Consider the following 24505-nt stretch of genomic DNA (forward strand, 5'->3'; position numbering starts at 1 on the left):
GTTTTTGAGCGACTTCAGGAAATCAAAGAAACAAACCCTATTCATTAGTTTCCTGTCCCTCGCGCAACCACTGTGGACCATTTGGATTCATTTTCCTGTTTTGACGTTTTCCCTCAGCATGACATTTAAAACGAAAACCAAAGCAAAACTTTTGATCATCGTCATCATCATCATTGTTCAGCTCGGTTTGTCATCGTCGTCGTCGTCACCGTGAAAACAGAATATTAAGCTTAGAAAATTCGTCGCTGGGGAGGAAAAATCATTCACAATTGTCATTCGGTTGATTTCGGACGTACGCCAGTGCGTATTTTCCCGTAAGTGCTATACGTTCGCTTGCTCCGATAGTTTGCAAACCCGGTGTTCCAAATTTTGCATCACTGGCGCTGAGGTGGAAAGTCGTACGATGGTAAAACCATTTCCGCACCCTGCTTGATGGTTGAGTTTTGTGCGAATAAGTTATCAAGATAAAGGCCTGCTGGAAAATAGTGCAGTTTTCGGTTTCGGTTTGGTATATTACCTGCTTTGCATATATTTACATTAGGCATTGTGTAGGGATAGTGTTTGCTTTATTGTTTTGCACTGACGTGTCATCGAGGGACAGCAAAACAATGCAGTCTAGTTGTGAAATGTACCGCAGCAGTGTGAAATGATTCGTGTTTGCTGGGAGCAGCGGAAAACTTGCCAATGGTGATGAGACTGTGCCTCATACGGGAAGCAACAGAAAAACTAGTGGCGTGTAGTGGCTAGATATGCACTTCTAAGAAAGGGGAAAAAACAAGAACGGATATAACAGAATAGTTTAAGGGTCATATTCTTACGTAAGGCCTTTTATGTTTTAATTGAGGCTTGTTGGACTTGAAGCCAGTTACAAGAAACGTCGTCCTTCAAGCTTTGCCTAGGATGTCGTTCGTAAGCGGAACCACAGACAACGAGGCGGCACAAAAGTTTCTGGAGGTATTGCAGAATGACTTTCGCAATCTGTCACTGGAAACGAAGAAAAAGTACCCACAGATCAAGGAGGTAAGTAGAGAAACTTTCCCGCAGCGAGCGTTAGTTAGATTGGTGATAAGCTGCGACATTGTGGCATCACGAAGTGCTGCCACTTTGCTGAGCATCGATACTTTACTGAAGTGCTAGTGCTGCGGCACCTATATTATGGGCCAGGTCAATGTTGCGAAACTGGAATTGAAGGCGTGCGAGTGAACCGATTATGTTATGTTTAGGGTAAAATGTTACAAGTGCCATTTCAAGTACTAATGTGCGCGAAAATGATAGCCAAGGTTTTCGGTTTGTTCTGTTCAAATTGTTGACATCGCACTGTATTTCTCGAGCAGTCTTTATTAGGAACTCAATGGTTTTATCATGTCGAGTGCAGAAATTTTACTAAGAGCATTTTACTTTTATTTTGGGTATCACCGAATTGTTTTACTATTGAGTAACTTTTCAAAAGGTTAGTTTAGAAATGAATTTTTTTGCAAAAATAATTGAGGAGGTTGTTTATAAGACACGACCGCAGAACTACGACGTAGAACTACGATAGCCTGTCTTGTGACAAAACCTGCAAACAGTAGAAAGGAATTTCCAGGGAAATGAATTTTTGCTTTATCAGCCCTCAAAATCTTTTTAGCGCTTATACACGTAATACATTCGTTGAATGATTTACTTCATTTTTATGCTTTTGTCTTCTTAATACTTTACACATTCGCTAAATAAATGCAAAATCTAAATCCTTGGCTCCGTTCAGAATGCACATAAAAACATGAATTTTAGCTTATTGCTTCGAAAAACTTCTGTACATCCAATGAAAATACCAATACGTCAGTGGGGTAGAAAACGAAAAGTATTTCGATATAGTACATATTATACCCGCCTTAGGGTGCATACAGAGTGTTTTGACTTTATCGCTGCAGTTAGATGTGTATCCTTTCCATATGCGGCACCGGGATGCACATTGCTCAGCTACGATGATAATCGCATCCTAGAATGAGATTATTGGTATGTTTTCTCGGAGCGCCAGAAGTCAGGAAATCTGATTCAAAGTCGGGTGCAATTTAACCTACAACATGTAATTAAATTTTAACTTCAACTCAAATGTGTGCTCCATTAGTGAACAAGTTGCTTGTATGCTTTCCAAAGACTATGTAATAAAGGTTTAAATCCGTTGTGTGGTTGAACAAAAGGTTTGAATGCAACCCCTCGTTTGGTTCACCGAGTTGACAAAAAAAACTCATGGGAAGTTGCTCAAAGGGATCAAGAGCAAAGCAGCATTTTTATCATTCGTTGTGGTTGACCTGTTCATCAGGATTATATCTTTGCGAGGAGTAAAAACTCGACGGAATAAGATGTAAACTGAGATATGATGCTAGCCGCAGAATTTGTTTGGTTAGTAACCAAAGTTTAGCGAAAGTAGGTATATGAATATAACCAAATTCTTTCGCGTTTTTTTTCTACATATGTCTACATCTTGGTATGCGTTCGTGAAGAGATAATACAAGTGGGCTCAGCCTAACAATAGACGGAAGCTAACGGATGAGATATTCCGGAAAAATACGCAAGCTGTGCACACATTCTACATTCTTCAGACCGTCATATATTTTTATCTTTCCCCTATCAGTGGCTTCTACAGGGTGGCCACTCAATCGGGAAAACGGGAAATGCGGGAAAAAGTCGGGAATTGAATTACATCAGGAAAAATGCGGGAATTTTTTATTTAATCGGGATTTTGTTACCAAGATTTTTTCAAAGTTTTGTGTATGATGCAATTACAAATAAGAAGAAGTTGAAAGTGCAAGTTGATCCCATTTCTCTTCAGTAGTCAATTTTTTAACCAAAAAGTCACTAAACTTTCTTTTTTTTGACCCACTGGCCAGCTGACTACTTTTATCGGTCCTGCTTTTCAAATGAAATAAATTTTGACACCAAATGTTTTAGAATAGCATAAAACGTCGAAATCTGGTGTACAAAAATTGAATGAACTCTGTAGGACTTCTCAAGATGGTAAAGCGAATTAAAACCGGGGTCGAAAACCGGTCCGGATTCTGGGACTAGAAGTTGCCAGTTTATCGAGAAAACGTTTTAGTGAGAGAATCAATCATAAATTCTCAAATGTACAATAGAAACTGTTTCATTTTCTAAGAGCAATGCAAAATAAGTTCCACTGTACAATCTTACTAACATTACTAGTTATTAGTAGTTATTTGACTAAACAAATTGAAAATGAGTAAGTGGCACACAGTTCTGATTCTCAAGTTTTTCAAATAGATTTTTATTTCAGCTAGTCTTTTTGAAGAAATATTTGGTGAACTCTAGCGAAACTAGCTACCATTTCCGCTTAGAAACTCAATGCTGGTGAAATTTTGGGTTTGGGACGAACTTGCTATGTTAAATGTCAGCAGATAAACCTATTTAAGTATTGTAGGGGAATTGGGGCAAAATCGACATTTTGCTGACATTTTACGTTGATCAGACACCTACCATTCGATTTCTGAGACTTTTTTACTCAAAATAAGATATAATTTGACTACCACTTTAAGATATTAGCGAATTACCATTAATACTCAGAAATAATCGATATTATTTTGCTTTGTGAAATATACTAAAACTATGCCAAAACCGGTTTCGTAGAATCACCGTTTTGAGCTCAGTTTTTGTCCGATTTAAGATCTATTTTTTTTTTTTTTTCAAAAATGGGTAAAAGGATGCTTAAATGTGGACAAACTCTTAGAATTTTGATATTTGGCCTCAAAACAAAATAGCGTCGAAAAAACCACAAAAATTACTGGTTTCTCAAAAATTCAAAATGGCGCCATTGTTGCCCCTTAAGTTGAAATATGTTCAAACTCAGGGAAGTTTATTTTCGCATCAAACTACAAAAATTGTTGCACTGTGTAATTAGCTTGATTGGTGTGATGTTTCCGGCAAAGCTGTAGATGGTAGTTCTATAAAAAAATTGATTGAATATCTCAAAAAGCTCATTTTTTGAATTCTAAGTTGCCAAATGTTTCAACGTTGATTATTTGAACACGGAAGAAGTTAAAATTTCTAAAGATTTTTTTTTCGAAACCAGAACGATTTGTTTGATTGGTGCGATATTTCGGCAAAGTGGTTGGCAGTTGTTGAGTATTAAAAATATTCTAAATTAAACGTTTCAAGGTGCTGATTTTTGAAAAATATTATTATATTTTTTAAAAACCGCATAATGTAAACTGAACATTGATGATCATGGAGGAATAAAAACTAAAAATTCTTTTAAAAAAATTCAAATAAAAAGGATTTGGGAAAATTTCAGGAAACTTTTTTTTCTTGAAAAGTACAAAAAAAATTAAAAATAAATTTGTTTCTTTTTCAACGGTTTCTGCAAGACATATTCGTGCAATAAAAGACTTTTAATTTGAAAAATAATAATTTAAGATCTTTTTTTCTGATTTCCTGGTTATTTTTTTAAGTTTTGAAATCACTTATTCCGGAATGTTAGTCCCCAATACCATTTTTTTATCAGCTTGACCATTTTGAGCGCTGGATGCAAACAAGTTGGAGATGTTGGCAGATGACCAGAGAGATGCAACTTTAATTGACTTTAATTGAATCAAAATGCTGAAAAAGTTGTGAATTCACTTCTGATAAGTTTTGAATCTATGTAACACGTGATAAACGAAATACAGTTAAATCGCAGTATTTTTCCTGAACGTAAAATAACATTATCTTTAATTCGAGAAAATCTCATGATCTTTAAAATAACATTATCTTTAATTCGAGCAAATCCATGTCACAAGTTTTGTTCCCCAAATAAACAATTCAATCAAAATATTTTTTACTCTTAGGTTAAGTAGTTTTATGTCCACCCTTAACTTCCCATGACTTTTTCCGACGATTTTAACAATGGAAAAAAAATTTGTACGCAAAGTGCTGTTTTGTTTGTTGTTGTTCCCCTAATAGGTTGTTATGCGTTGAATAAAAACGGTGCTTATATCTTATTTTAAGAAGACAGATAGACAAACATAATGAATGCACAAAATAGCTAACACGATTATTGACTGCTTAATGAATATTTGCAAATTTGAGAAAATCGCAAAAATTATATTTAACCTGTTTACCATGGAGAGGCCAAAGTTACATTTTATGTAACTAATCAACTGTTTGTGTAGAATGTCCCGAGCAAATTCGGTAGAAGTGATATACGCTATTACTTCCAATTTAAGGTTCAAAAATTGACGTTCAATCGTCGATAGAACATACCCTAGTTACCGTTTTTGACAATCGGGAATTTCTTGCAATCATGCGGGAAAAGTCGGGAGAAATGCGGGAACTCGAAAGTGTAAAATGAGTGGTCACCCTGCTTCTAGCCACTGGTAGCTCATCCATTCGCAATAAACAGATTTTTAATTGGTATGATTACGATATAATTATCAACATAATGCCCATTAAAACAATGAGCTCTCGCCAGTTGTGTCATTTTACGCATGTATGAAACAAATAAATTTATACACTTTGTCGTGTTTAAAAATATTTCACGTTTTTTTAGTCACGCACGAATAGAACAACTGAATTTTCTCGTCCACCCGCTCGTCGTTCGGTGTGAACTTTTTGAGCCGCAAAATGAGATTGAATTATTTATTATACAAGTAATTTGTATCATCCACATTTTAATATGTAATCATTGACGACACCCGTTGGGGCACTTATCGTAAATATTCAATTAGTTGGGAAGTTCGTTTTCCACCGGCTAACCTTTTACCATCCCAACCAGCTCTCATGTGCACACTATTTGTTCCAACCGGTTTTCGTTTCCAGAGTCCGATGGATCACATTTTGCCAGCCTGGTTTTTCGATTGCATGGTTTACAATGCAACCCAAAGGAGTTGTTGGGTTTTTGATGTTTTGAGCAGTTTCTAGCTAACTAATTCAGTCTCAATATATTCCAAACTCATTCTATGTAATTATCCTGCTTGAATTTCTGCTCTCTTAACATATTTTAACATAAGACGTTTCAAAGAGATGTCGTGAAATGTCTTAGAGGTGGTCTCAAAGTACGATGCTGATTACAGGTTTCTAGGTTAATTTAGGAACGTGAAGTTTGTATCCGCGATAATCTAAACACGCTCAGAAAAAACTATAGATTTTGAAATATTTTATTCGTGCGTGAAATTTTTCTATAGACAGAGCTTGATACAGAGGTTTCAAGATGGTAAGAAATGCAATCAAAACGTGTGAAAACGGATCTTGTACGACCGTAATGAAAATCCAAACTTAATATTTTCTGAATACTAGACTATCAAATCAAAACTAAAACGTAACAAAAAAATATTACTCGTGCGGTTTTTGCTATATCCAGAAAGAAAAAGATTATGCTGGAAAGAAACCCGAACCTCTTCATTTAAACTTCAGGTTGGGAATTAACGGCGAAATCTTCGACGAAGTTTTCATGCGTCGTAATGGACGATGGAACATACATCCTGGAACATTGTTTACGTAATACATATTGTTATCAAATCACATTTAGTTTTTTCCTTCTTTCTGTGGATTCCTTTTTCTTAATCCGTCTCTGTATTTTCAGTCGATTCTGGAAAGCCTTCCTCGCACAGCATTGAATATGTCGTACTGAATGAGCTCCACTGAATTGTCACTTCTACAGGCAATTTAAACTCCTGTAATTTATCATGAATTCATTTAAAGTTCATCAAAAAGAACTTCTAACCAGAAACGATCTCATAATTATGCACTTTTTTAATTATTATGACGTTTTTTTTCGTTAGAAATTTCAAGTATAGTTGTTAAACTGTTATCAAAGTTTACATGTTAGGTGATGCTATATGGGAATAGAATTAGGGAATAGGGAATAAGTTAATAGTGAGTGCCGATTAAATTTCAAAACAATCACAGCTTAACAAGGGCATGGCATTCTTGTCGATGCGTGTTTCGAAGTTACAAAACGAATTATTTCTAGTTGATGGAAAAATATTCTTTAAAAAACAAAGTTTAAACCTTAGGTTACAAATCACTAACAGAAACTAGCGAGACCCTGGAAAGTCAAGATTTGAAATCGCTAAAATAAAATTTGAAGGCCAAGCCGGAAAAGCCAAGAATGATTCTAAGCAGGCCTCATATATTTTGAACTTAAAATAGACGAAAGCTAAACTATAAAAAAGTCTAAAACTTGAAATTGTAACAAAGGTGTCGGCCTGGGGAGCTGCGTAGCCGCAAGGTTACAGAGTCCGCTTTGTCAAGCGGATGGTCGTGGGTTCGAATCTTAGTAGAACCAGGTCATCCGATGTCAAATGGACTTAAGCATGGGTTTATTCTCAGGCTCCGCACAGGGTAAGTCCTCTACGCTGTAATCTACAATACCTTTGCGTGACTTCCTCTTAACAAAAAATAAGTCCCTCTTATCAATAAAACTGGCCAGAAGGACGCACGACGAAACTTCTCCAGGGAATTATAATTGGTGATATTTGGCAAGAGGAAGAGTATCGGTATAGTAGAACAGTAAGCGTGTAAGGAAGAGTATCACATTACACACAAGCACTGATGAACAATAATAATAAGCATGCCACTTCTCAATAGCGGTATTGCTATTAACAGAAGTGCGGGTTACAGCAGACACCCGGGCATATCTCACAATAGATCTATGTTTCTGGTCGCAGTGAGGAAGTCCATACAGGAAAAAAAAGGTGTCGGCCTAGCGTAGTTGAAAACGTTTCCGCCAACGCACAGTGGTTACGTTTTCTAAGAATAGTGGTCATAAATATTGTTTTCCTATGTCTCGAGTTCAAAACGTCAATCTAAGTGTATTTTTCAAAGCTCAATTCAAAAATCACATCTATTTTGATGTATTTTTTATAGGTTCGTGGTCAAAGGTCATCTAAAAGTAGTGGTATATTTTACCAACTTTGGTTTTACTACTTTTTCTAACCTTCTTTTTCTTAAATTTTCATTGTTCGTTGCCAGAAATTTCATGACTGTATACATATAAAAGAAATGCGTTTCTCGATGTGTATTTGTAAATAAAGGAGATGTTTTGTTCACAACATTTATTTTATATGGCACAATACATATTAATTACAATGAACAAAATAATATAATCACAACATGTTATAAAAATGGATGAAATAAAAAAATTTCTGCGTTCTTCTTAAGCTAACCACGAAAAGGAACTGTTCTCTCCTTGGTGGTGTTAGTTCGATGATAAAAGATGTGGCATATCCTTTTATGCAGCTGCTTTTCGTTCTACCACATTATTTTCAGTGAACTGATAATCGGGTGCAAATGTGATTTATTCGAGCTTACTGTTTATCTAGCTTCAAGTTATAATAATCAAATCCCATAGCGATGAGTGTATATATTGTAAAACATTTTGTATCTTCTCATGAATCCTACCAGATTTTCCAGTTTAAATTCTAATGATATGCGTTTTGGGAAATGTACATCTAAGCAATGACCTTAGGAATATGTTGACGCCAAACTGTATTCGTCGTTACAAAATATTACCGCAGAAGAAAACAATCAAAAACAAATCAAACACGAAGAAGATAAATGACCGATTTGAATTCACTTCTCACAAACCAGTCGGCAGCCAAATTGTGTTTTGGACAAATGAACGATGCTTAACGAACATTTTGATACATTGCGCTTATGTAAATTCGCTTAAGAACATTGTTGAATTGACATATGAAAATATATTGGTGATATCTGTTTATATCAAAATATTCCCATTTTACCTTTGGCTTAGTCGTTAACAACACAATACAACATTCTTAAAACCACTAGAAAAGGCTCAACATTCCTTTTTTTGGACCTCCATATCGTAAAACCAATTTGGAAAACTTGAATTCACTAAAAAGGGGAAAAATTGCACTTAACCTAAAAACATACTTTTTTCAGCTGTTTAAAAGTGAAAACTACGCGCACTTCCAAACCTCACAGTTAACAATTTCTTCGTAGTACAATACAATAATTGATGCCATTGATAGCTTCAGACTACGAAGGATGCTGAGAGGTGAAGAAATACCAAAATAAGGCCGTTACAAATTTTATTTTCATTTTATGTCACCCCCCCCCCCCCCCCCTCTCAAAAATCTTGAATATTGAAAGGGTTGAAAATAATTTTGAATTAAATTCAAAATTTCTGAAATGATATATCATGAATTGCTTGAATACTCCATCAGAACCAAAAAGATATTTTTGAAAATAAACTTCAAAAAAACTTCGAAAAAAATGCTGCAAAAATTGTGAAATCCTTTAAAAACTACAATAAATTTCAACTAGAAACCGGAAAAAAAAATTTAAATGACAGAAAGGCACAGCTCATAATTGCCGTAAAACTAAAGACTAGAAAAGGATCAAAAATATGCTCAAGTTGTGTCAAATATCTGAGGTACAAATGTTTCGAAGGTCGGAATCGACAAAAATCAGATTTATAACGTAGCAATAAAATTTTAATAAAACCTGAAGAAGATTAACACCCTCAGTAATAGCAAATTTCTTTATTCCACTGAGTCAGTGGATATCTGCGCGAGAATCGAGACGCGATATTGCCATTCACGGTGCGAGAAAGAGATGCCAGATAGCACCAGGTGGGCTCTAAGCATAAAGGAATTCGCTATAAAAAAAAACAAATCCTAAAACTGAGACGAGACAAAGCAAAAGCGATTTTCAATTATTTTAGAAATTATCAAAATATGCGTTTGAACACCAGTAAATGGGTAATAATGAAGCTAAGAACAGAGACGAACCGACATACCACGAAACTTATTTTCGTGGATCAAAGTATATTTCCTCCGCAGCGGTGGGGGGGCTGATGTGCTTTTTCCAGGCCTATGAATAGACGCCAAAACTCATAGCCCAAAATTAACAAGTAACATTATGGAACCACGGTAGGTTCGAAATGGAAATGGAGCCAAAAATATGTCAATTACAATTCAGTGCAAAAGCATAGGCACGTCTAAGGCCTGGCTTTTCCCCTTTGAACTTAATTGACAGTTATCGAGTGCTGTCCTGCCAGGAACAGCAGAAAGGTTGAAAGTTTATCTTTTGCAGAATATGTCCAGTAGATGTCACACAGGTTTATCGTAACCGCAATTACATACAAATTTATTCCAAACTTGCTGAATTCCAGTCCGCTGAGAAATATGAATAAAAAATCAATAACTGTTTCACTGTTAGGTCACTTTTTTCGCGGTTTTTACGCGGTTGTTTTACGCGGATTTCGGAATTTACGCGGTTTTTTTACGCGGCACGTAGCCCCCGCGTAAAAAGCGACTTTAGTGTATTTTATATTTAGAAAATCTATAACGAGCGTCTTAGCAGAGTGATTGAGAAATCAAAGAAATAGTTATCGGTTTCCGTTATACTCTACTAATTTTTTTGGAAATAAATGTTGAAATTCAGTCCGCAAATATATGTTTCGACTGTGACATACAGTCTTCCTCAGTGCTTATGTGGACTGGACCAGTCATTTTCGGCTGTTTCCCAGTAACTGCCATCTTACAATTCAGAATGGTGTCAGAAGAGAGAGGGGTGTCGAACCACCATGAAAATTTTTCTTGCTTTAAAAAACCTCAACATATCAAATTTGGTACCATTTATTTGATTATTCCTCGAGCTGGGCAGAAATTTGTTTTTTATTTGTTCAGAACCCCTCCCTTCTAGAAGAGGGAGGAGTGTCTAATTATTTTAGGAACCTTTCCCGGCCTTTTAAACCCTATTTACAAAATATCACGCTGATAGGTTCAGTAGTTTCCGAGTCTATATGGATCAGACAGACAGACTACCAGACAGCACTACATTTTATATGTTTAGATGTATGTTCCTGCATAATTAAATCTTTGAACTGTTTTCCACTGAACTTGAGTTCAGTTTACTAAGGAGATATTGGAAAGTGTGAGGGCAACCCCTGAAGAAGGAAGGGGTCCTAATTGAGAGTTTTCGTGCATCATGGGAACTTTTCGAATAAATTCGATGATTTTTAAGCCCTCGGTCGCGTCTAGAGGTCGGATGTTGAAATCTGGAGATCGCAACATGATGTTCAACGCCATTTTCAAATAAAAAAAAGGCGACTGCAAATTTTTAAGAAGTATATGTATTTATGGAACCTTTTTTGAATCCTAGATGGCGACTTGCTATTTCTGAAAAAATGTATACAAGTGAGAAAAATGTTTAAATACCCCCCAATATTGGTATTTTTTTAACGCCAAGCAACAGCAAAAAGTTGATTAGCGTTATATTGAATTTCAATTCGCGACTTAAAAACTACAAGGATGTGTAAAAATAAAAAAGGGTTCAAATACTTCCCAATATTGATATTTCTAGAACCGGCACTATTCCCAGAAACTAAAAATAGGCGGCCTATGTCATCTTGAAATCCAGCAACGCGTCTGCCGGTGTCTGGTGTAAAGCTGGTGAAAATACTTAATTTCTCCTGCTTCAAACCGAAAATTGGTTTCCGATGTCATTTTGAAGCCCAAGATGATGACGTTCAGTTTGCGGAAAGCTAAAAACATTCAACTTTCGGTATTTTCATAAGCTAAGACCTAGAGTCTACGAGGTTGATGGGTGATGGAGCATGGTTTTCGCCATGGGCAATCGACTACTCATTAGTTACTTAAAGTAACTAATATAATTCGAACTTGTAAATCTGAAAACTATTCCATCGGAACTGCTCCTCTAGACATAGAAAAGGCATTCGACAGTGTTTGACATAAAAGCTAAAATAACCAATTTCCGTTTTTCTCTTTGAATTACAAAAATGATACAAAGTTACTTGACTGTGTACCTCAAGGAAGTATCTTGGGCCCAATCTTATATTTTAACTTCTGATCTTTCTGATTCATCACTAAGATTTGATTAATCTCTGTTTAATAATATAAGCATTTTCGTGAAGGAAAAAAGCTTTCGCAGTCGGCCTAAAAAAAGTCTGGGTAGATTTTCGTCATACCTGTGGAAATGTAAGATTTTTTTCTAATGCACATTTGGTCGGCGTGCGACCAGACCGAACCAAGCGCCATTTTTTTGAAAATTGAGTTTTTAACACTAGTGCATGTTAAAATTGATAATCTATCTTTCATGAAAACACGAAATCATTTGAACAGTTTATAAAGGTATTATAACAAAATTTCTCTGCAGCAGCTTGCAGGAAGCATACAGGGTAGGTTAACTTTGATCGCCGATTACTCGAAATAATGTTTTTGGCGCTTGGTTCGGTCTGGTCGCACGCCGACCATTTAATTATTTTTACTCATAAATCGAGAGTTTTATTTTTCAAACCCACCAATATTCACGTTGTTGAGATGAACAGTGCGATATAATAACTAATAAGTTCCGACAAAAACCGCTAAATGAAAATGTACCTGTAATAATGTATAATGCGGTAAGACGTTGTCCTACGTAGAAAAAATACTTTTTAGAAGATCTTTCAAAAGTTACATTTAATTTGAAGCCAAGTTAGATTGGAGGCATTCGTTGGTGGATATCCGTTAAAGAAACACTTTGGTTAACACCGAAAATATAAAAATGAGCCGAAATAACATAGAAACATCACCAATCAATTTCCTCTTATTCCCAGCAACAATTCCACCGTTGACTATTATTCACTGTGACACGTTATTCGTGGCTCCAATCAGTTTGAACAGTTGACACGCAATTAGTCATAATAAGGGTAATCGACCGGCAGCCGACGATAAAATGATGTTTCTCCTACGCAGCATTTTTTGCTTCGTTCTGTTGCTTTTCCGAAAGCTAAGCGTTATCCTTATCGCCCAGACTAGGTACACGGTAACTGACTGACAGCGATTATTCCTACCTCCAGAGGTTGACCCCTGTTGCACGTGTGATTAATCATCGTTTCTCATGCTCGCTCAAGAGCTTTGGTTAGGGTATATTTTTGGGGCAGCACGAGATAGGAACCGTTCCAGAGACACCTTTACAAATGGGGCTTTATTTTAGTGTGACGCCTATGTCGTGCCGAGCCTTTTACAAGATATTCCTCAAATTAGAAAGTCGAAACTCCACAGGATACGAAACTCAACGACGTTCTTCATTGTACACCGAGAAGCTCATTGTTGACTTCAATCGATAAAACAAGTTTTGAGCAATCCTATCGTCATTAATTTATTGTCGCACCCGCGGTTATATTGTCAGTAGGAAATTGCTTCTATCATTACAAACGATAATGACGATAATGCGTTTCTGGTTTGATGTTGTAATAAATTTGTTATCGACTAGACAACATTGTAGTATGGGTTATCGAGCGACAAAACGAGACCGATGTCTCAGCTGATTTTCAAATACTTCAACTTGCGAACAACCCGGTAAATATAAATTTCCATATTCATTGAATAATCGAAAACAAAACAACGTTCTGACTTTAATTCCGTTTCCGGAACATAGGATTCTAATTTTAGAGTTTGCTATGAATCTATTTCACCGTTTCCGGTTAGAAATTCAACTCATTGGAGACAAGATAATGAGCAACTCGCATAAAAATATAAATAGGGTATCGGCTCTATTATCGTCAGGTTTTACCTATTATCGTCCAGGAGGTAAATGATGTCCTAGAGCGGTAATTTCTTGCATGATGGTTCTTCATAATACATGATCTTTTTCGAATACTTTAGAATCAGGAATATATTTAAAACTCAAATACATATTTCACTATCTTGCGTTAAACATTATTCAAAATTTCGACCGTACATACGTTTATGTTTATTCTTCCCCAAAGTTTGCTGTGAGTAATCTCACTGTCCGTGCGCTGCGGATGGGATGGAAACGCAAATGGGCAATAAAAATGATATTACATTTTTCCGCTGCCTGCAGCTAAATTCTCCTGGTGCGTTTTTGCTTACCTCGTCTGGGTGCAGCCAGAAGAGCACACACTACACATGTGCTTTGTGTTTGTGCCTGGCCGGTTTGGGAAATTTGTGATAAGCGCTGGATGATGGCAGGAGGAAGCTACGGGGTTAGATTTTCCTGTCCGAGCTTGACTCACTCAAACCAAAGTTGGCGTGCAGACGATTTTTCCAGTGTGACAAGCGTGGTGACGTGGTGGTGGACATTCGAGTGGATACATATGTGTAGATAGGCCCGGAGGCAGACACACTAGTTGGGCACCCAATCCAATATTTATCCACAAACAGCAGCTCGGGCTGAAAGTGTTGGATTTGAAGTATTTCCGTGTCCTGTGTACTAAGCCAAGGAGAGAAAAGTGTTCCGAAACTCGCTTCGCAACATCTGTCTGGACCTAGAGCCTTTCGGAGGCGGTCTACCGAATTGATATATTTATCCGGCTGGGATAATAGTTTGGTTTATGTAAATGGATCAGGATGATGCTTCAAATAATTTTATATACAACAAAGGATAATGTATTTTCGGAGATCTTGCCAGTGTTTCGCACATAATGGGGCGCAAAATACGAGTAATAGAATGCAAATTTGTGACGGAAGCTGAAATAACGGGTGACAACTAGAAATTTAGGATTTCTTTTCCACTGCTGTCAAAAAAGGTGGATTAACTTAAAGAAAAACTGATTTATTTCTCATGAATGAAAAAAAAAAAACAATTATTCAATAACGGTAAGACCTAGCCTTTCTCATCCGAGCTTATTACCTATTAAAATAAATTTACACGAATAATTCACATTTTAGAGAAAAAATTACACCTTGATGATTTAATAGTGATATAATCGAAACCTAATTGCACTTATATACTGTGTATATTTATTTAAATTGTTTATGTCAGTCTCAGTCAGTACCTTTCAAATAATGTATAGTTAAATTTTAGTTCTTTATAAATTCATTTAAATGATCTTATCTGTGAATATGATATTCCTTAACGCAGTTGATCTTATTGATATTGTTCCCTTCGTTTCTGAGGTGCATCCGTAGAATGACCAAATAACGTTCAATATTGGTTTTTGAAACCAAGATGACACCCAGAAGCCAGAACCCAACCTAAAACACCATTTCAAAACCAGATGACTGCTTCTGATTGTCTGAATACATCCTGAAATAGCCAAATATTGCCTAATCTGGGTATTTCGACGCCGAAGATGATGATTTTAAATTTGTGAACCACAGCCTAAAGTGACCAAATATCATCCAATATGAGTATTTGTGGAAGCGATATGATATCTAGAGGCCAGAAATCAACTTCAGACGTCATTTAAATTTCTTGATAGTAGCTTTCGGTTTTTGGAAAGAAGCCTAAAAGGGATGTTTTTCAGAATCCTGTATATTACGCAGAGGTCGGGAATCAACACCATACTTTATTTTGAAATCTGAATTCGCGATTTCCGGTTTCTGGAAAACATCCTTAAATTACCAAATACAATCCAATAAAGGTATATCCACTTCTACAGGGTGGCCAGCGAACCGAAAAACCGGGGAAAATTGGAAATTTGAAAATGAACCGATAAAAAGCCGGGTGTTGCAATACCAAACCGGGAAATTCAATAAGTTGGATTTCAACATTATTTTTCGTTTACTATATGCTTGGGATCTGTTGTATTAGTTCAACGCTCTATAAATTTTCTGCCATCTCGCCTACAGTATTAAGTTTAGGGAGTTTTCCAGTTGATCTCTAGGTATGATTCTGGTATATCAAGCCAATCGTTGTGTGTTCCTATTTAGGCTTGAAGCGACCGTAAAAGTCAATAGGATTGTAGCGCTAGCCCCGCAATTATCCTGTACACAAACGGTTGGCTGCAAAGTAGGTATATAATACACAGAAGGTAAATCTACTGGACGGCGAAATGTAGTTAGGCTTTGCTTTTCTGAATCTTTGTTTTTTTTTTCAAATTTGTCTTCCTTCTCGCACTGCGCTTCAGAAGTGAGAGCTGAAAAAACGTCAAACAATTACAACTTTACAGAGCCCACATCTGATGGCATTCTTGCGTTTCAAAGTTTTGGACCAAAGTTTAAAAAAAAAACAAGATTTGCTTTAAAAAAAAAATTTGAATTAATAAATTAACATTAAACAAGTTTCTTATTGAGATTAGAGAGGCAAAAACTGTTTTAGAGTAGCAATAAAATTGTAGTAAAGCCTGCAAAAAATTAACAACCAACCTAAATTCTAAAAACTGAAACTATAGAAAGCAAATTGATTTTCAATTATATTTTGAAATTATCACTTCGCTGAATTTCAGTCCGCTGAAAAATCGGGAAAATAAATCCTTAACTATATTTTCAATTTTTAAATAATCCCTTCAATTACGAGTGAAATCTGTAATAAAGCTTGAATACTTATGTTGAAATGGTTGAATGGCTTACGTTTGAAATGGTAAAAAAAGATTTCAAAGAATTGTCGTTTAGAAGCTCCGAAGTAGCCAAAATAATACTGAATTAAATTCAACACTGAAAAATATTCTGAAGGCTTGAAAAAAACAAAACTGATTCCGCTAAATGCCGAAATCCTTAACCAGAAAGATCAGAAAAACACAAATATTGAATCGGTCAACAGTTTAGTTGAACCAGTAATCAATTGTTTAAAGTCTGAAATGACAGACAATTATTCCGAAGAATTAAAAAAAAAACCTAAAAATTGATATACGAATATTATGAAAACGTGGTGTGCTTCATTAAATTGAATTTTATTTTATCCCATGTATGCCTGAAGGGCACTGAGTACTGAACTGCCACTGCGACAGTCTTACTGATTGTCTTTTGTGGCTGGCCCCGATTACTGTGCACAGGTTACGGATTGCTCGTACTCATTGATGGAGTAGAACTGTTTTGTTGTAAACCTGTACCCCAATTAGGTACAACATAGTCGATGAAAATAATGACCTGCTTGGGATTAGAGCTCCATACTTGGTATGGAGTTAAAAGGTAACTTCCTAAGAAGTTGAATTGGTGGGTTCCGAAATACCCCATGTGTGCCGTTTGTGTCTCGTGTAATTCCTCATTTAAGGAGAAGTCGAAAAATCATCAGCAGCAAATGGATGATCGCCGAACTTATTCGGCCCTTTATCAGATTTAAAATGAAATAATAACTATAAAATTCTTACAGAAATGTATTTCATCAATGAACAAACGTTATTATTTTGATTTGTTTTGCGGTTTTAATAACCGGGATGAACGTTAATTTTTAACCGGGAAAATCGGGAACAAAACCCGAGTATTTGAAATTGGAAATCCATTGCACAATGGTCCAGAAACCTAATTTAGGGGGAAATTTGGGACTAGAGCTCTATAGCAACATTTTAGGGAAAAACTTTCTTCTACAAAGTTGTTACATATGATAAAAATTAGAGTGACCAACATTTTCGATGCAATCAAGTATCTAACTTTTTATCTTTGTAGATAGAAGAAAAATTTGTTCTACAATGTTATAGCTCCATTAATTTTAAGTAACTTTGATAAAATAAGTTTTTCTCTATCTTTAAAAACAACCGATTTATATTGAAAAAACACATTTTACGCTCTAACTTTTTTAATTCAAGATTCATTTTAAAACTGTCTTTGAACGACTTTTAGAGCTTTTTAAGAGAAACAATTTGCAATGCTGACATCGTGAATATCTCGATTTTACTAAAAGTTATTAATATTTTTCATCAAAAAATATGCGTTTTTCATTTGAAGGTCATTCTTTTCGGGGCAAACATAAAAAATATCTCTTGGTCTCATTTTGAATGGCATACTTGACTCTATAAAGGGAGGAGTTTTTAAAAATATGCTATTTTTTAAATTTGAGTAAATTCAATTTAAAAACAAGACAAAAATTTCAATAATTTTATACATTATGCATATAAAAACACCCAAATATATTTTTTGGTATTTTTTCTCATAACTAGAAATAATTACCTTTAATTTGATCCAAAAGGATTGAAAATCGATCAACTGGTTCAAAAGTTATGATTTTTCAAATTAAATACATTGAACACAGCCGTTTTTTATGGTCACCCAATTTCGAAGCTGGTCACGCAAAAGGCTTCAATTGTGCTCAAAATCGCAGGGATGCATCTATGTTGAAAATAATCAAACCCGTATTGTTTCGTTGGGTTGTTAAGGGAACTAGCTTCGAAATAGGGTGACCATAAAAAACGGCTATATTCTAGTTATAAGTTATAAGTTATTAGAAAAAATACCAAAAAATAAATCTGGGTGCATTTATATGCATAATGTATAAAATTATTGAAATTTTCGTCTTGTTTTTAGATCGAATTTACTGCAAATTTGAAAAATAACATATTTCAAAAAATTCCTCCATTCATAGAGTCAAGTATGCCCTTCAAAATGAGGCCAAGAGATATTTTTTATGTTTGCCTTAAAAACAATGACATACAAATGAAAAACGCATATTTTTTGATGAAAAATATTAATAACTTTGAGTAAAATTGAGATATTTACGATGTCAGCATTGCAAATTGTTTCTCTTAAAAAGCTCTAAAAGTCGTTAAAATACAGTTTTGAAATCAATCTTGAAATAAAAAAGTTAGCGTAAAATGTGTTATTTGAATATAAAGCGGTTGTTTTCAAAGATAGAGAAAAACTTTTTTTTACAAAGTTACTTAAAATTAATGGAGCTATAACATTGTAGAACAAATTTTTCTTCTATCTACAAAGATAAAAAAGTTAGATACTTTTTGGCATTGAAAATGTTGGTCATGTAACAACTTTGTAAAAGAAAGTTTTTCTCTAAAATGTTGCTATAGAGCTCTAGACCCAAATTTCCCCCTACATTTGGCTTTTGGTCGATTGTGCATTGGCCACCCTGATTCCCCAACCTATTCCAAGAAATGCATTGGCTGTCATAACTCTAGTTAAACTTTGCGGCCGTGCCTCATACACCACCTCTTTAACTTTTTCTCTTAGAAAGTATATATTATGCTTCAAAACCTAATAGTAAACTAGGCACTCGTAATGAGTTCTTCTGGTTTTTGTTTTGGAAATTTTAAAATTTTACATTTCGATGTAAAAGCAAAAAACGCTCACAAGACATTGTCAGCAAATTACTTTTCCATAAACTGTTTTCCAGCTCTAGTCCAGTTCTGAGAAGTTCAGTACTGGTAGCAGGTCTCTTTTAGAGGCTTAGTCTCTATTTCAAAGCTGGTCACTGAAACTTCTCTTATTTCAACGAGATATCTCTACAGCATCTTTTTTCACCTAAAATGGTCTCTTTTCCTCCTCAAAGTCACATATAAAATTATAGTTTTTATGATGTCATGCTGATGAATAAAACATTCAAACAATTTGTAAATGCAGTAATAATCGAGCTACAAAAGTTATACATGTATATTGCTTGTTTAAACAATTCTGAAATTCACAAGCCTTTTTCAAAAATCCAGTTTCAAGGAGGGGGAGCTACTAAGAAATGCGCTGTCGGCAAACTCAAGCTCAAAGTTTAATTTTGTATTTTTATTCGACTCAATAAACAAAAACAATAAATAAACAATTGTTGATTTTGAACACGATTTTTAGTACGAATTCAAACAAAGAGATCGAATGGTTCTTCTAAAGTACGTAATTGTTGATTTTGAACACGATTTTTAGTACGAATTCAAACAAAGAGATCGAATGGTTCTTCTAAAGTACGAGGAAAATCATGAAATATACCTTAATGCTATCTTCGCTAAGTGAAAATCTTTATTCGTAAAAAAATGAGGACTTATACGCTTTTTGTTAGGTTTTATAAAGTTGAAAATTTTCAGTGATATCTAAGGATATTGACTTAGTTGAACTTTGAGTTGAAACAATGCTGTCATGCAAGGCAAAATGTTTTTTCCTTATGCTAGGAAGTCTTAGGAAGTATTTTAAAGTATTATTGAGCTGCAATGTTAATATAGCTATGGGTGTTGCAATGTCAAAATGCAAACTTACTGTGGATGATTCAACGCTTTTACCGGTTTGATTTTACCCCGGGCAGCTCAGAGGTGCACTGCCGGTACCCGGATAACTGTCCCATAATGAAAAACAACATGTTGTGAAAACTGCAACTTAATATTATCCGTTAATTTTCGGATTTCCAGCAATTACATCCAGAACCAATGACCATAACAGTTTCATGGCACCACAAGTTTATCGTTGAGAACAAAAAACCATGGAGGGAATTGGTTTTACGTTATATAACATTTCAAAAGTACTCGCATATTTTGTCCCATCACATTTAAATTCAACCAACATTAGTCTAGGTAATTAAATGACATACTTCTATATGCCTAAAATAATCCGATATACACTAATCTGGAGCAAAATTATATGTTTGCAGTTTGTACCACTATGCAGTGGGACTGTTATGCGGGTACTTTCAATATGGTACAAAAACAACTTGGTATTTTTTCCATGTTTTTTCCATACAAAAGTATCAATTTTATTTATTTTTTCCAGAAAATATGATAACAATTAAGTCAATTCCCGATGATAACTCAAAAGTGACCAAAATCAGTATGGGGCAGTTATGCGGGTACCGGCAGTGCAATAGTCATCAAAAACATGCGTTATTGTATGAACGATGATTTTGTAGAATATTCAAAACACAAATTTTAAATAAATCCAAAAGATTTTACTGTCGTCAGTGAAATATTATTTTATTACTGCTACCAAGGTAGCGATTAAAACATTAAAGTAGTCCTTGGAATACCGAGTCGCTAGAATAAGCAAATAATATTTCCACTCTGATATTAGCCTTTGACAAGAATAGACGTTATTTCTATAAGTTCCTAACTTGTTCTTTAAAAATATAACAATTACAGTTGCTTGGGTCACACATTCTACCGTCGATTCAATTCGTCCAAATTGCACTTAACTTATGTACCTACCAATTAAATCAATAGCAATGAATTGATGATCCTTAAATTATGTCATTTAATATATTGCCAGCTAGGCATGGTTTCCCCTCTATACAATGCTTATTGGCTCCTCTCCCGGCTACCTATACCAAATATTGCTTACGTGAGCACGTTTAAATGTTTTCACCGCATCCCATATTTTGCTGTTCTGCTGTGTACTTCAACCATACACAATAATTGCTTGCATTGCTCATCGCAATACACTAAGGCCTCTTTTTATGTGTATTTAACATGTTTTTTTTTTCTTTCTTTAAAACGCTTCTGTGAAAAAATATGCAAAATTATCACTAAACACGATGATTTTTTAAAAGTTAATTAACAAGTAATCACCGCGTAAAAACCGCTGGGTGTATGTAGATACTGCTAAAGCCATCAACGCCACGGCATCAGGTGTGTCTGCTTCCTACCATGTTGACAACATTCTCACATGCGGTAACTAACCAGCCTAATGTGGGTGGGGTGGGGAATGAATAAATCTTCTAAATCATCCCCAGCATTCGTTACCGGCAGCAGCAGGCAGCTAACTTTCACCCAAAATACTCCCACCTCGCCAGCTGCAGCCGCCGCAACAACAACCAGAGTTTACTTGCTTCTGCGGCCGAACATTCCGCAGAACATGTACCGTTTTGTGTTGAATGCATGAAACAAAACCGGGGAGAATTGACACCTATGAATATTTAACAATTGGCCAAGCTGGAAATTGAGGATATTTATTATTTATAGTCACGTCTTGTTACGGTGTTCGGAAGTTATGTTTCCATTCTTGAAACTTTGATTGAGCACCCAGGGTGTCACCAGATAAGCTATTTTTGTTTTTTTTTTCATGCTCTTATCACCAAGCTGTGATTCACAGCCCTTATTCAAATTAGCTGTCTAAACAAAACGCCATCTGACCCACTTTTCCACTTCTCTTACTATCGTTGCAGTCATGCGAGGAGGCCATAATAAAACTGAAAACGGCCGTAGCCAATCCTCAAACCCCGGTCTACTACGTGGTCAATCAAATTCTGTACCCGCTGGTGCAGGGCTGCGAGACAAAGGATGTTAAAATCATCAAATTTTGCCTAGGAATGATGCAACGATTGATCACCCAACAGGTGGTAGACCAGAAGGGCGCTCGGTACATCACCGACACGCTGTGGATGCTGATGGAGAACGGGACAGAGGAGGTGAAGGTACTGCAGAGCGTAACTTTACTACTGACCACCAACGCGGTAGTTCACGGTGAAACACTTGCCAAGACATTGGTTCTTTGCTTCCGGTTGCACTTTACCAAGGATTCTACAACGATCAATACGGCCGGAGCGACTGTCAGGCAACTTGTTTCTCTCGTGTTTGAAAGGGTCGTTGCTGAAGAAGCGGAAGCCGAAGCTAACCAATATGAGAGGAGGGATGTTAACTTGGAAGAACTTAAACTGGCTACCGGGGTGGCCCCGAAGGGGCTGCGACCGTGCGCGGCGGATGCTTTCCTGCTGTTTCAAGATTTGGTACAGCTGGTCAATGCGGATCAACCGTACTGGCTACTGGGTATGACTGAAATGACGCGAACATTTGGATTGGAGTTGCTTGAATCCGTACTCACTCAGTATACGTCCGTGTTCTATAAGAACCCGGAGTTTTCGTTTTTGCTAAAGGAACGCGTTTGTGCCCTAGTCATAAAGTTATTTTCGCCGAACATAAAGTACAGAACGATGGCACCACAGAATGCCCAAGCGACTGCGCCGCACGATAAACCGTACTTCCCCATCAGTATGCGACTGCTGAGGGTTGTTTCTATCCTCATCCAGAAGTACCACAGCCTGCTGGTTACGGAATGTGAAATATTTCTTTCGTTGATTGTGAAGTTTTTGGACCCCGATAAACCATCATGGCAGCGGTCGCTTGCACTAGAAGTGCTGCACAAAATGACTATCCAACCAGAACTGCTGGTGTCGTTCTGTCGCTGCTACGATCTGAAAGATCACGCCACCAACATTTTTCAGGATATTATCAACTCGCTCGGAACTTACGTCCAGAGTCTGTTCGTCAACGCACAGCTTTTGAACAATTCCGTCGGCGGAGCTCAGGGACAACCGACAGCGATAATCGGTGGACTACCCGTTGGGCCAGGAATATCTCCCCAACCAGGGTTCCTGTTTCGGGGAGTATTTCTTCCCCTTGTGGTGACTTTTCCTACTGGTCAGTCAAAATCAACATTTTTGGAAATGCTCGATAAAATGGAACCACCTCCCATTCCGGATGGTTATGGAATTTCCGTTGCGTATGCTTGCCTACTGGATATTGTTCGATCGATTTCGTTATCGATTCAAGGACCTTCACAGTTGGGCGATGAAAATCCAGCGCCCTATAAAAATCGCGTCTCGGAGGAAGATAAAGCTTTGCATATTCAGTTGATCTATTCCAGCTGGTTGGGATTGTTATCAGCGTTGGGTCCGCTGATCGATGCTGCGACCGATGAATCGTCAACCGAGAACGTGCTTAAAGCTATCCAGAACTACGCTGCTCTGTGTGGTTTGCTGGAGTTGCACACTCCAAGGGATGCTTTTATCACAGCCCTGTGCCGAGCATCGCTTCCTCCGCACTATGCCTTGTCGGTGTTGAATGTCAACTATCAGGGTAATCAATTTAAATCCCACTCTCGCGGTGGTAGCCAGGACATGGGGAACGTGTTCTTGGGATCGTACGGCGATGCTGATCAGCAGCAACAGCAGCGCCATCCGGTGGTGGCTGTCGGCACTCCGCTTCCTACCTCTTCGCTGCCCGTCGGAGCCCATCAGGGACCGGTATTATTGACCGCCAAGAACCTGCAATGTATGAGATCCGTTCTACACTTGGCTCATTGTCACGGAGGAATATTGGGTAGCTCGTGGCATATTGTGCTAACCACACTTCAACATTTAGCTTGGATACTAGGCCTGAAACCGTCTACTGGTGGAAGCTTACAAGCAACGCAAAAACCTCCAACGGATGCAAATTCTATCACTCAGGTCATGACAGATCTTCCGGTCTTGTCTACCATGTTGAGTCAGCTTTTCGAGTCGAGCCAGTACCTGGACGACGTCGCCTTACATCACCTGATCGATGCTCTTTGCAAACTTTCACACGAGGCTATGGAACTCGCGTATAACAATCGCGAACCTTCGTTGTTTGCAGTGGCCAAACTATTGGAAACTGGTTTAGTAAATCTTGCACGCATCGAAGTCCTCTGGCGTCCGCTCACAAACCATTTGCTGGAAATCTGCCAGCATCCTCATATCCGTATGCGAGAATGGGGTGTAGAAGCCATCACTTATTTGGTGAAAGCGGCCTTGCAGTATAAGTACGAGAAACCGTTGAAAGAGAACCTTAAACTTCAGACCATGTTGTTGGGACCGTTATCGGAGCTGTCTTCAGTACCGCATGGAGATGTCCGTCAACGACAGCTGGAGTGCGTGCTGCAAGTTCTAAATGGTTCCGGCGAAACCCTGTCGCATGGGTGGCCTCTAGTTTTGGGCATTATTGGAGCAGTCAGTGATCACCATGGTGAAACTTTGATTCGAATTGCCTTCCAGTGTTTGACGCTTGTGGTAACCGATTTCCTAACCGTGATGCCATGGCGTTGCCTGCCACTATGTGTCAATACGGCAGCAAAGTTCGGATCCCAAACGCAGGAATTGAACATATCGCTTACGGCTGTTGGTTTGATGGTAAGCTCAGCGTCCAGTGTTTAAAAAGTTTATTGTTTTAATTTAA

At 36.9% G+C, this 24505-nt stretch overlaps 1 protein-coding gene across 1 annotated transcript in view; it reads left to right on the forward strand.

Annotated features, from left to right (window-relative positions):
* Window positions 1–171: 171 nt before the first annotated feature.
* Window positions 172–24505, forward strand: part of LOC129731822 (protein MON2 homolog) — a 28204-nt gene continuing 3870 nt past the window's right edge. Inside the window, exons 1-2 of the mRNA XM_055692146.1 lie at window positions 172–1020; window positions 21700–24459. Coding sequence (XP_055548121.1) covers window positions 901–1020; window positions 21700–24459 — 2880 coding nt within the window. The 5' untranslated portion in view covers window positions 172–900. The remainder of the gene's footprint in view (window positions 1021–21699; window positions 24460–24505) is intronic.

Source organism: Wyeomyia smithii, chromosome 3 (genome assembly GCF_029784165.1).
Source record: "Wyeomyia smithii strain HCP4-BCI-WySm-NY-G18 chromosome 3, ASM2978416v1, whole genome shotgun sequence".
Lineage (NCBI taxonomy): Eukaryota > Metazoa > Arthropoda > Insecta > Diptera > Culicidae > Wyeomyia > Wyeomyia smithii.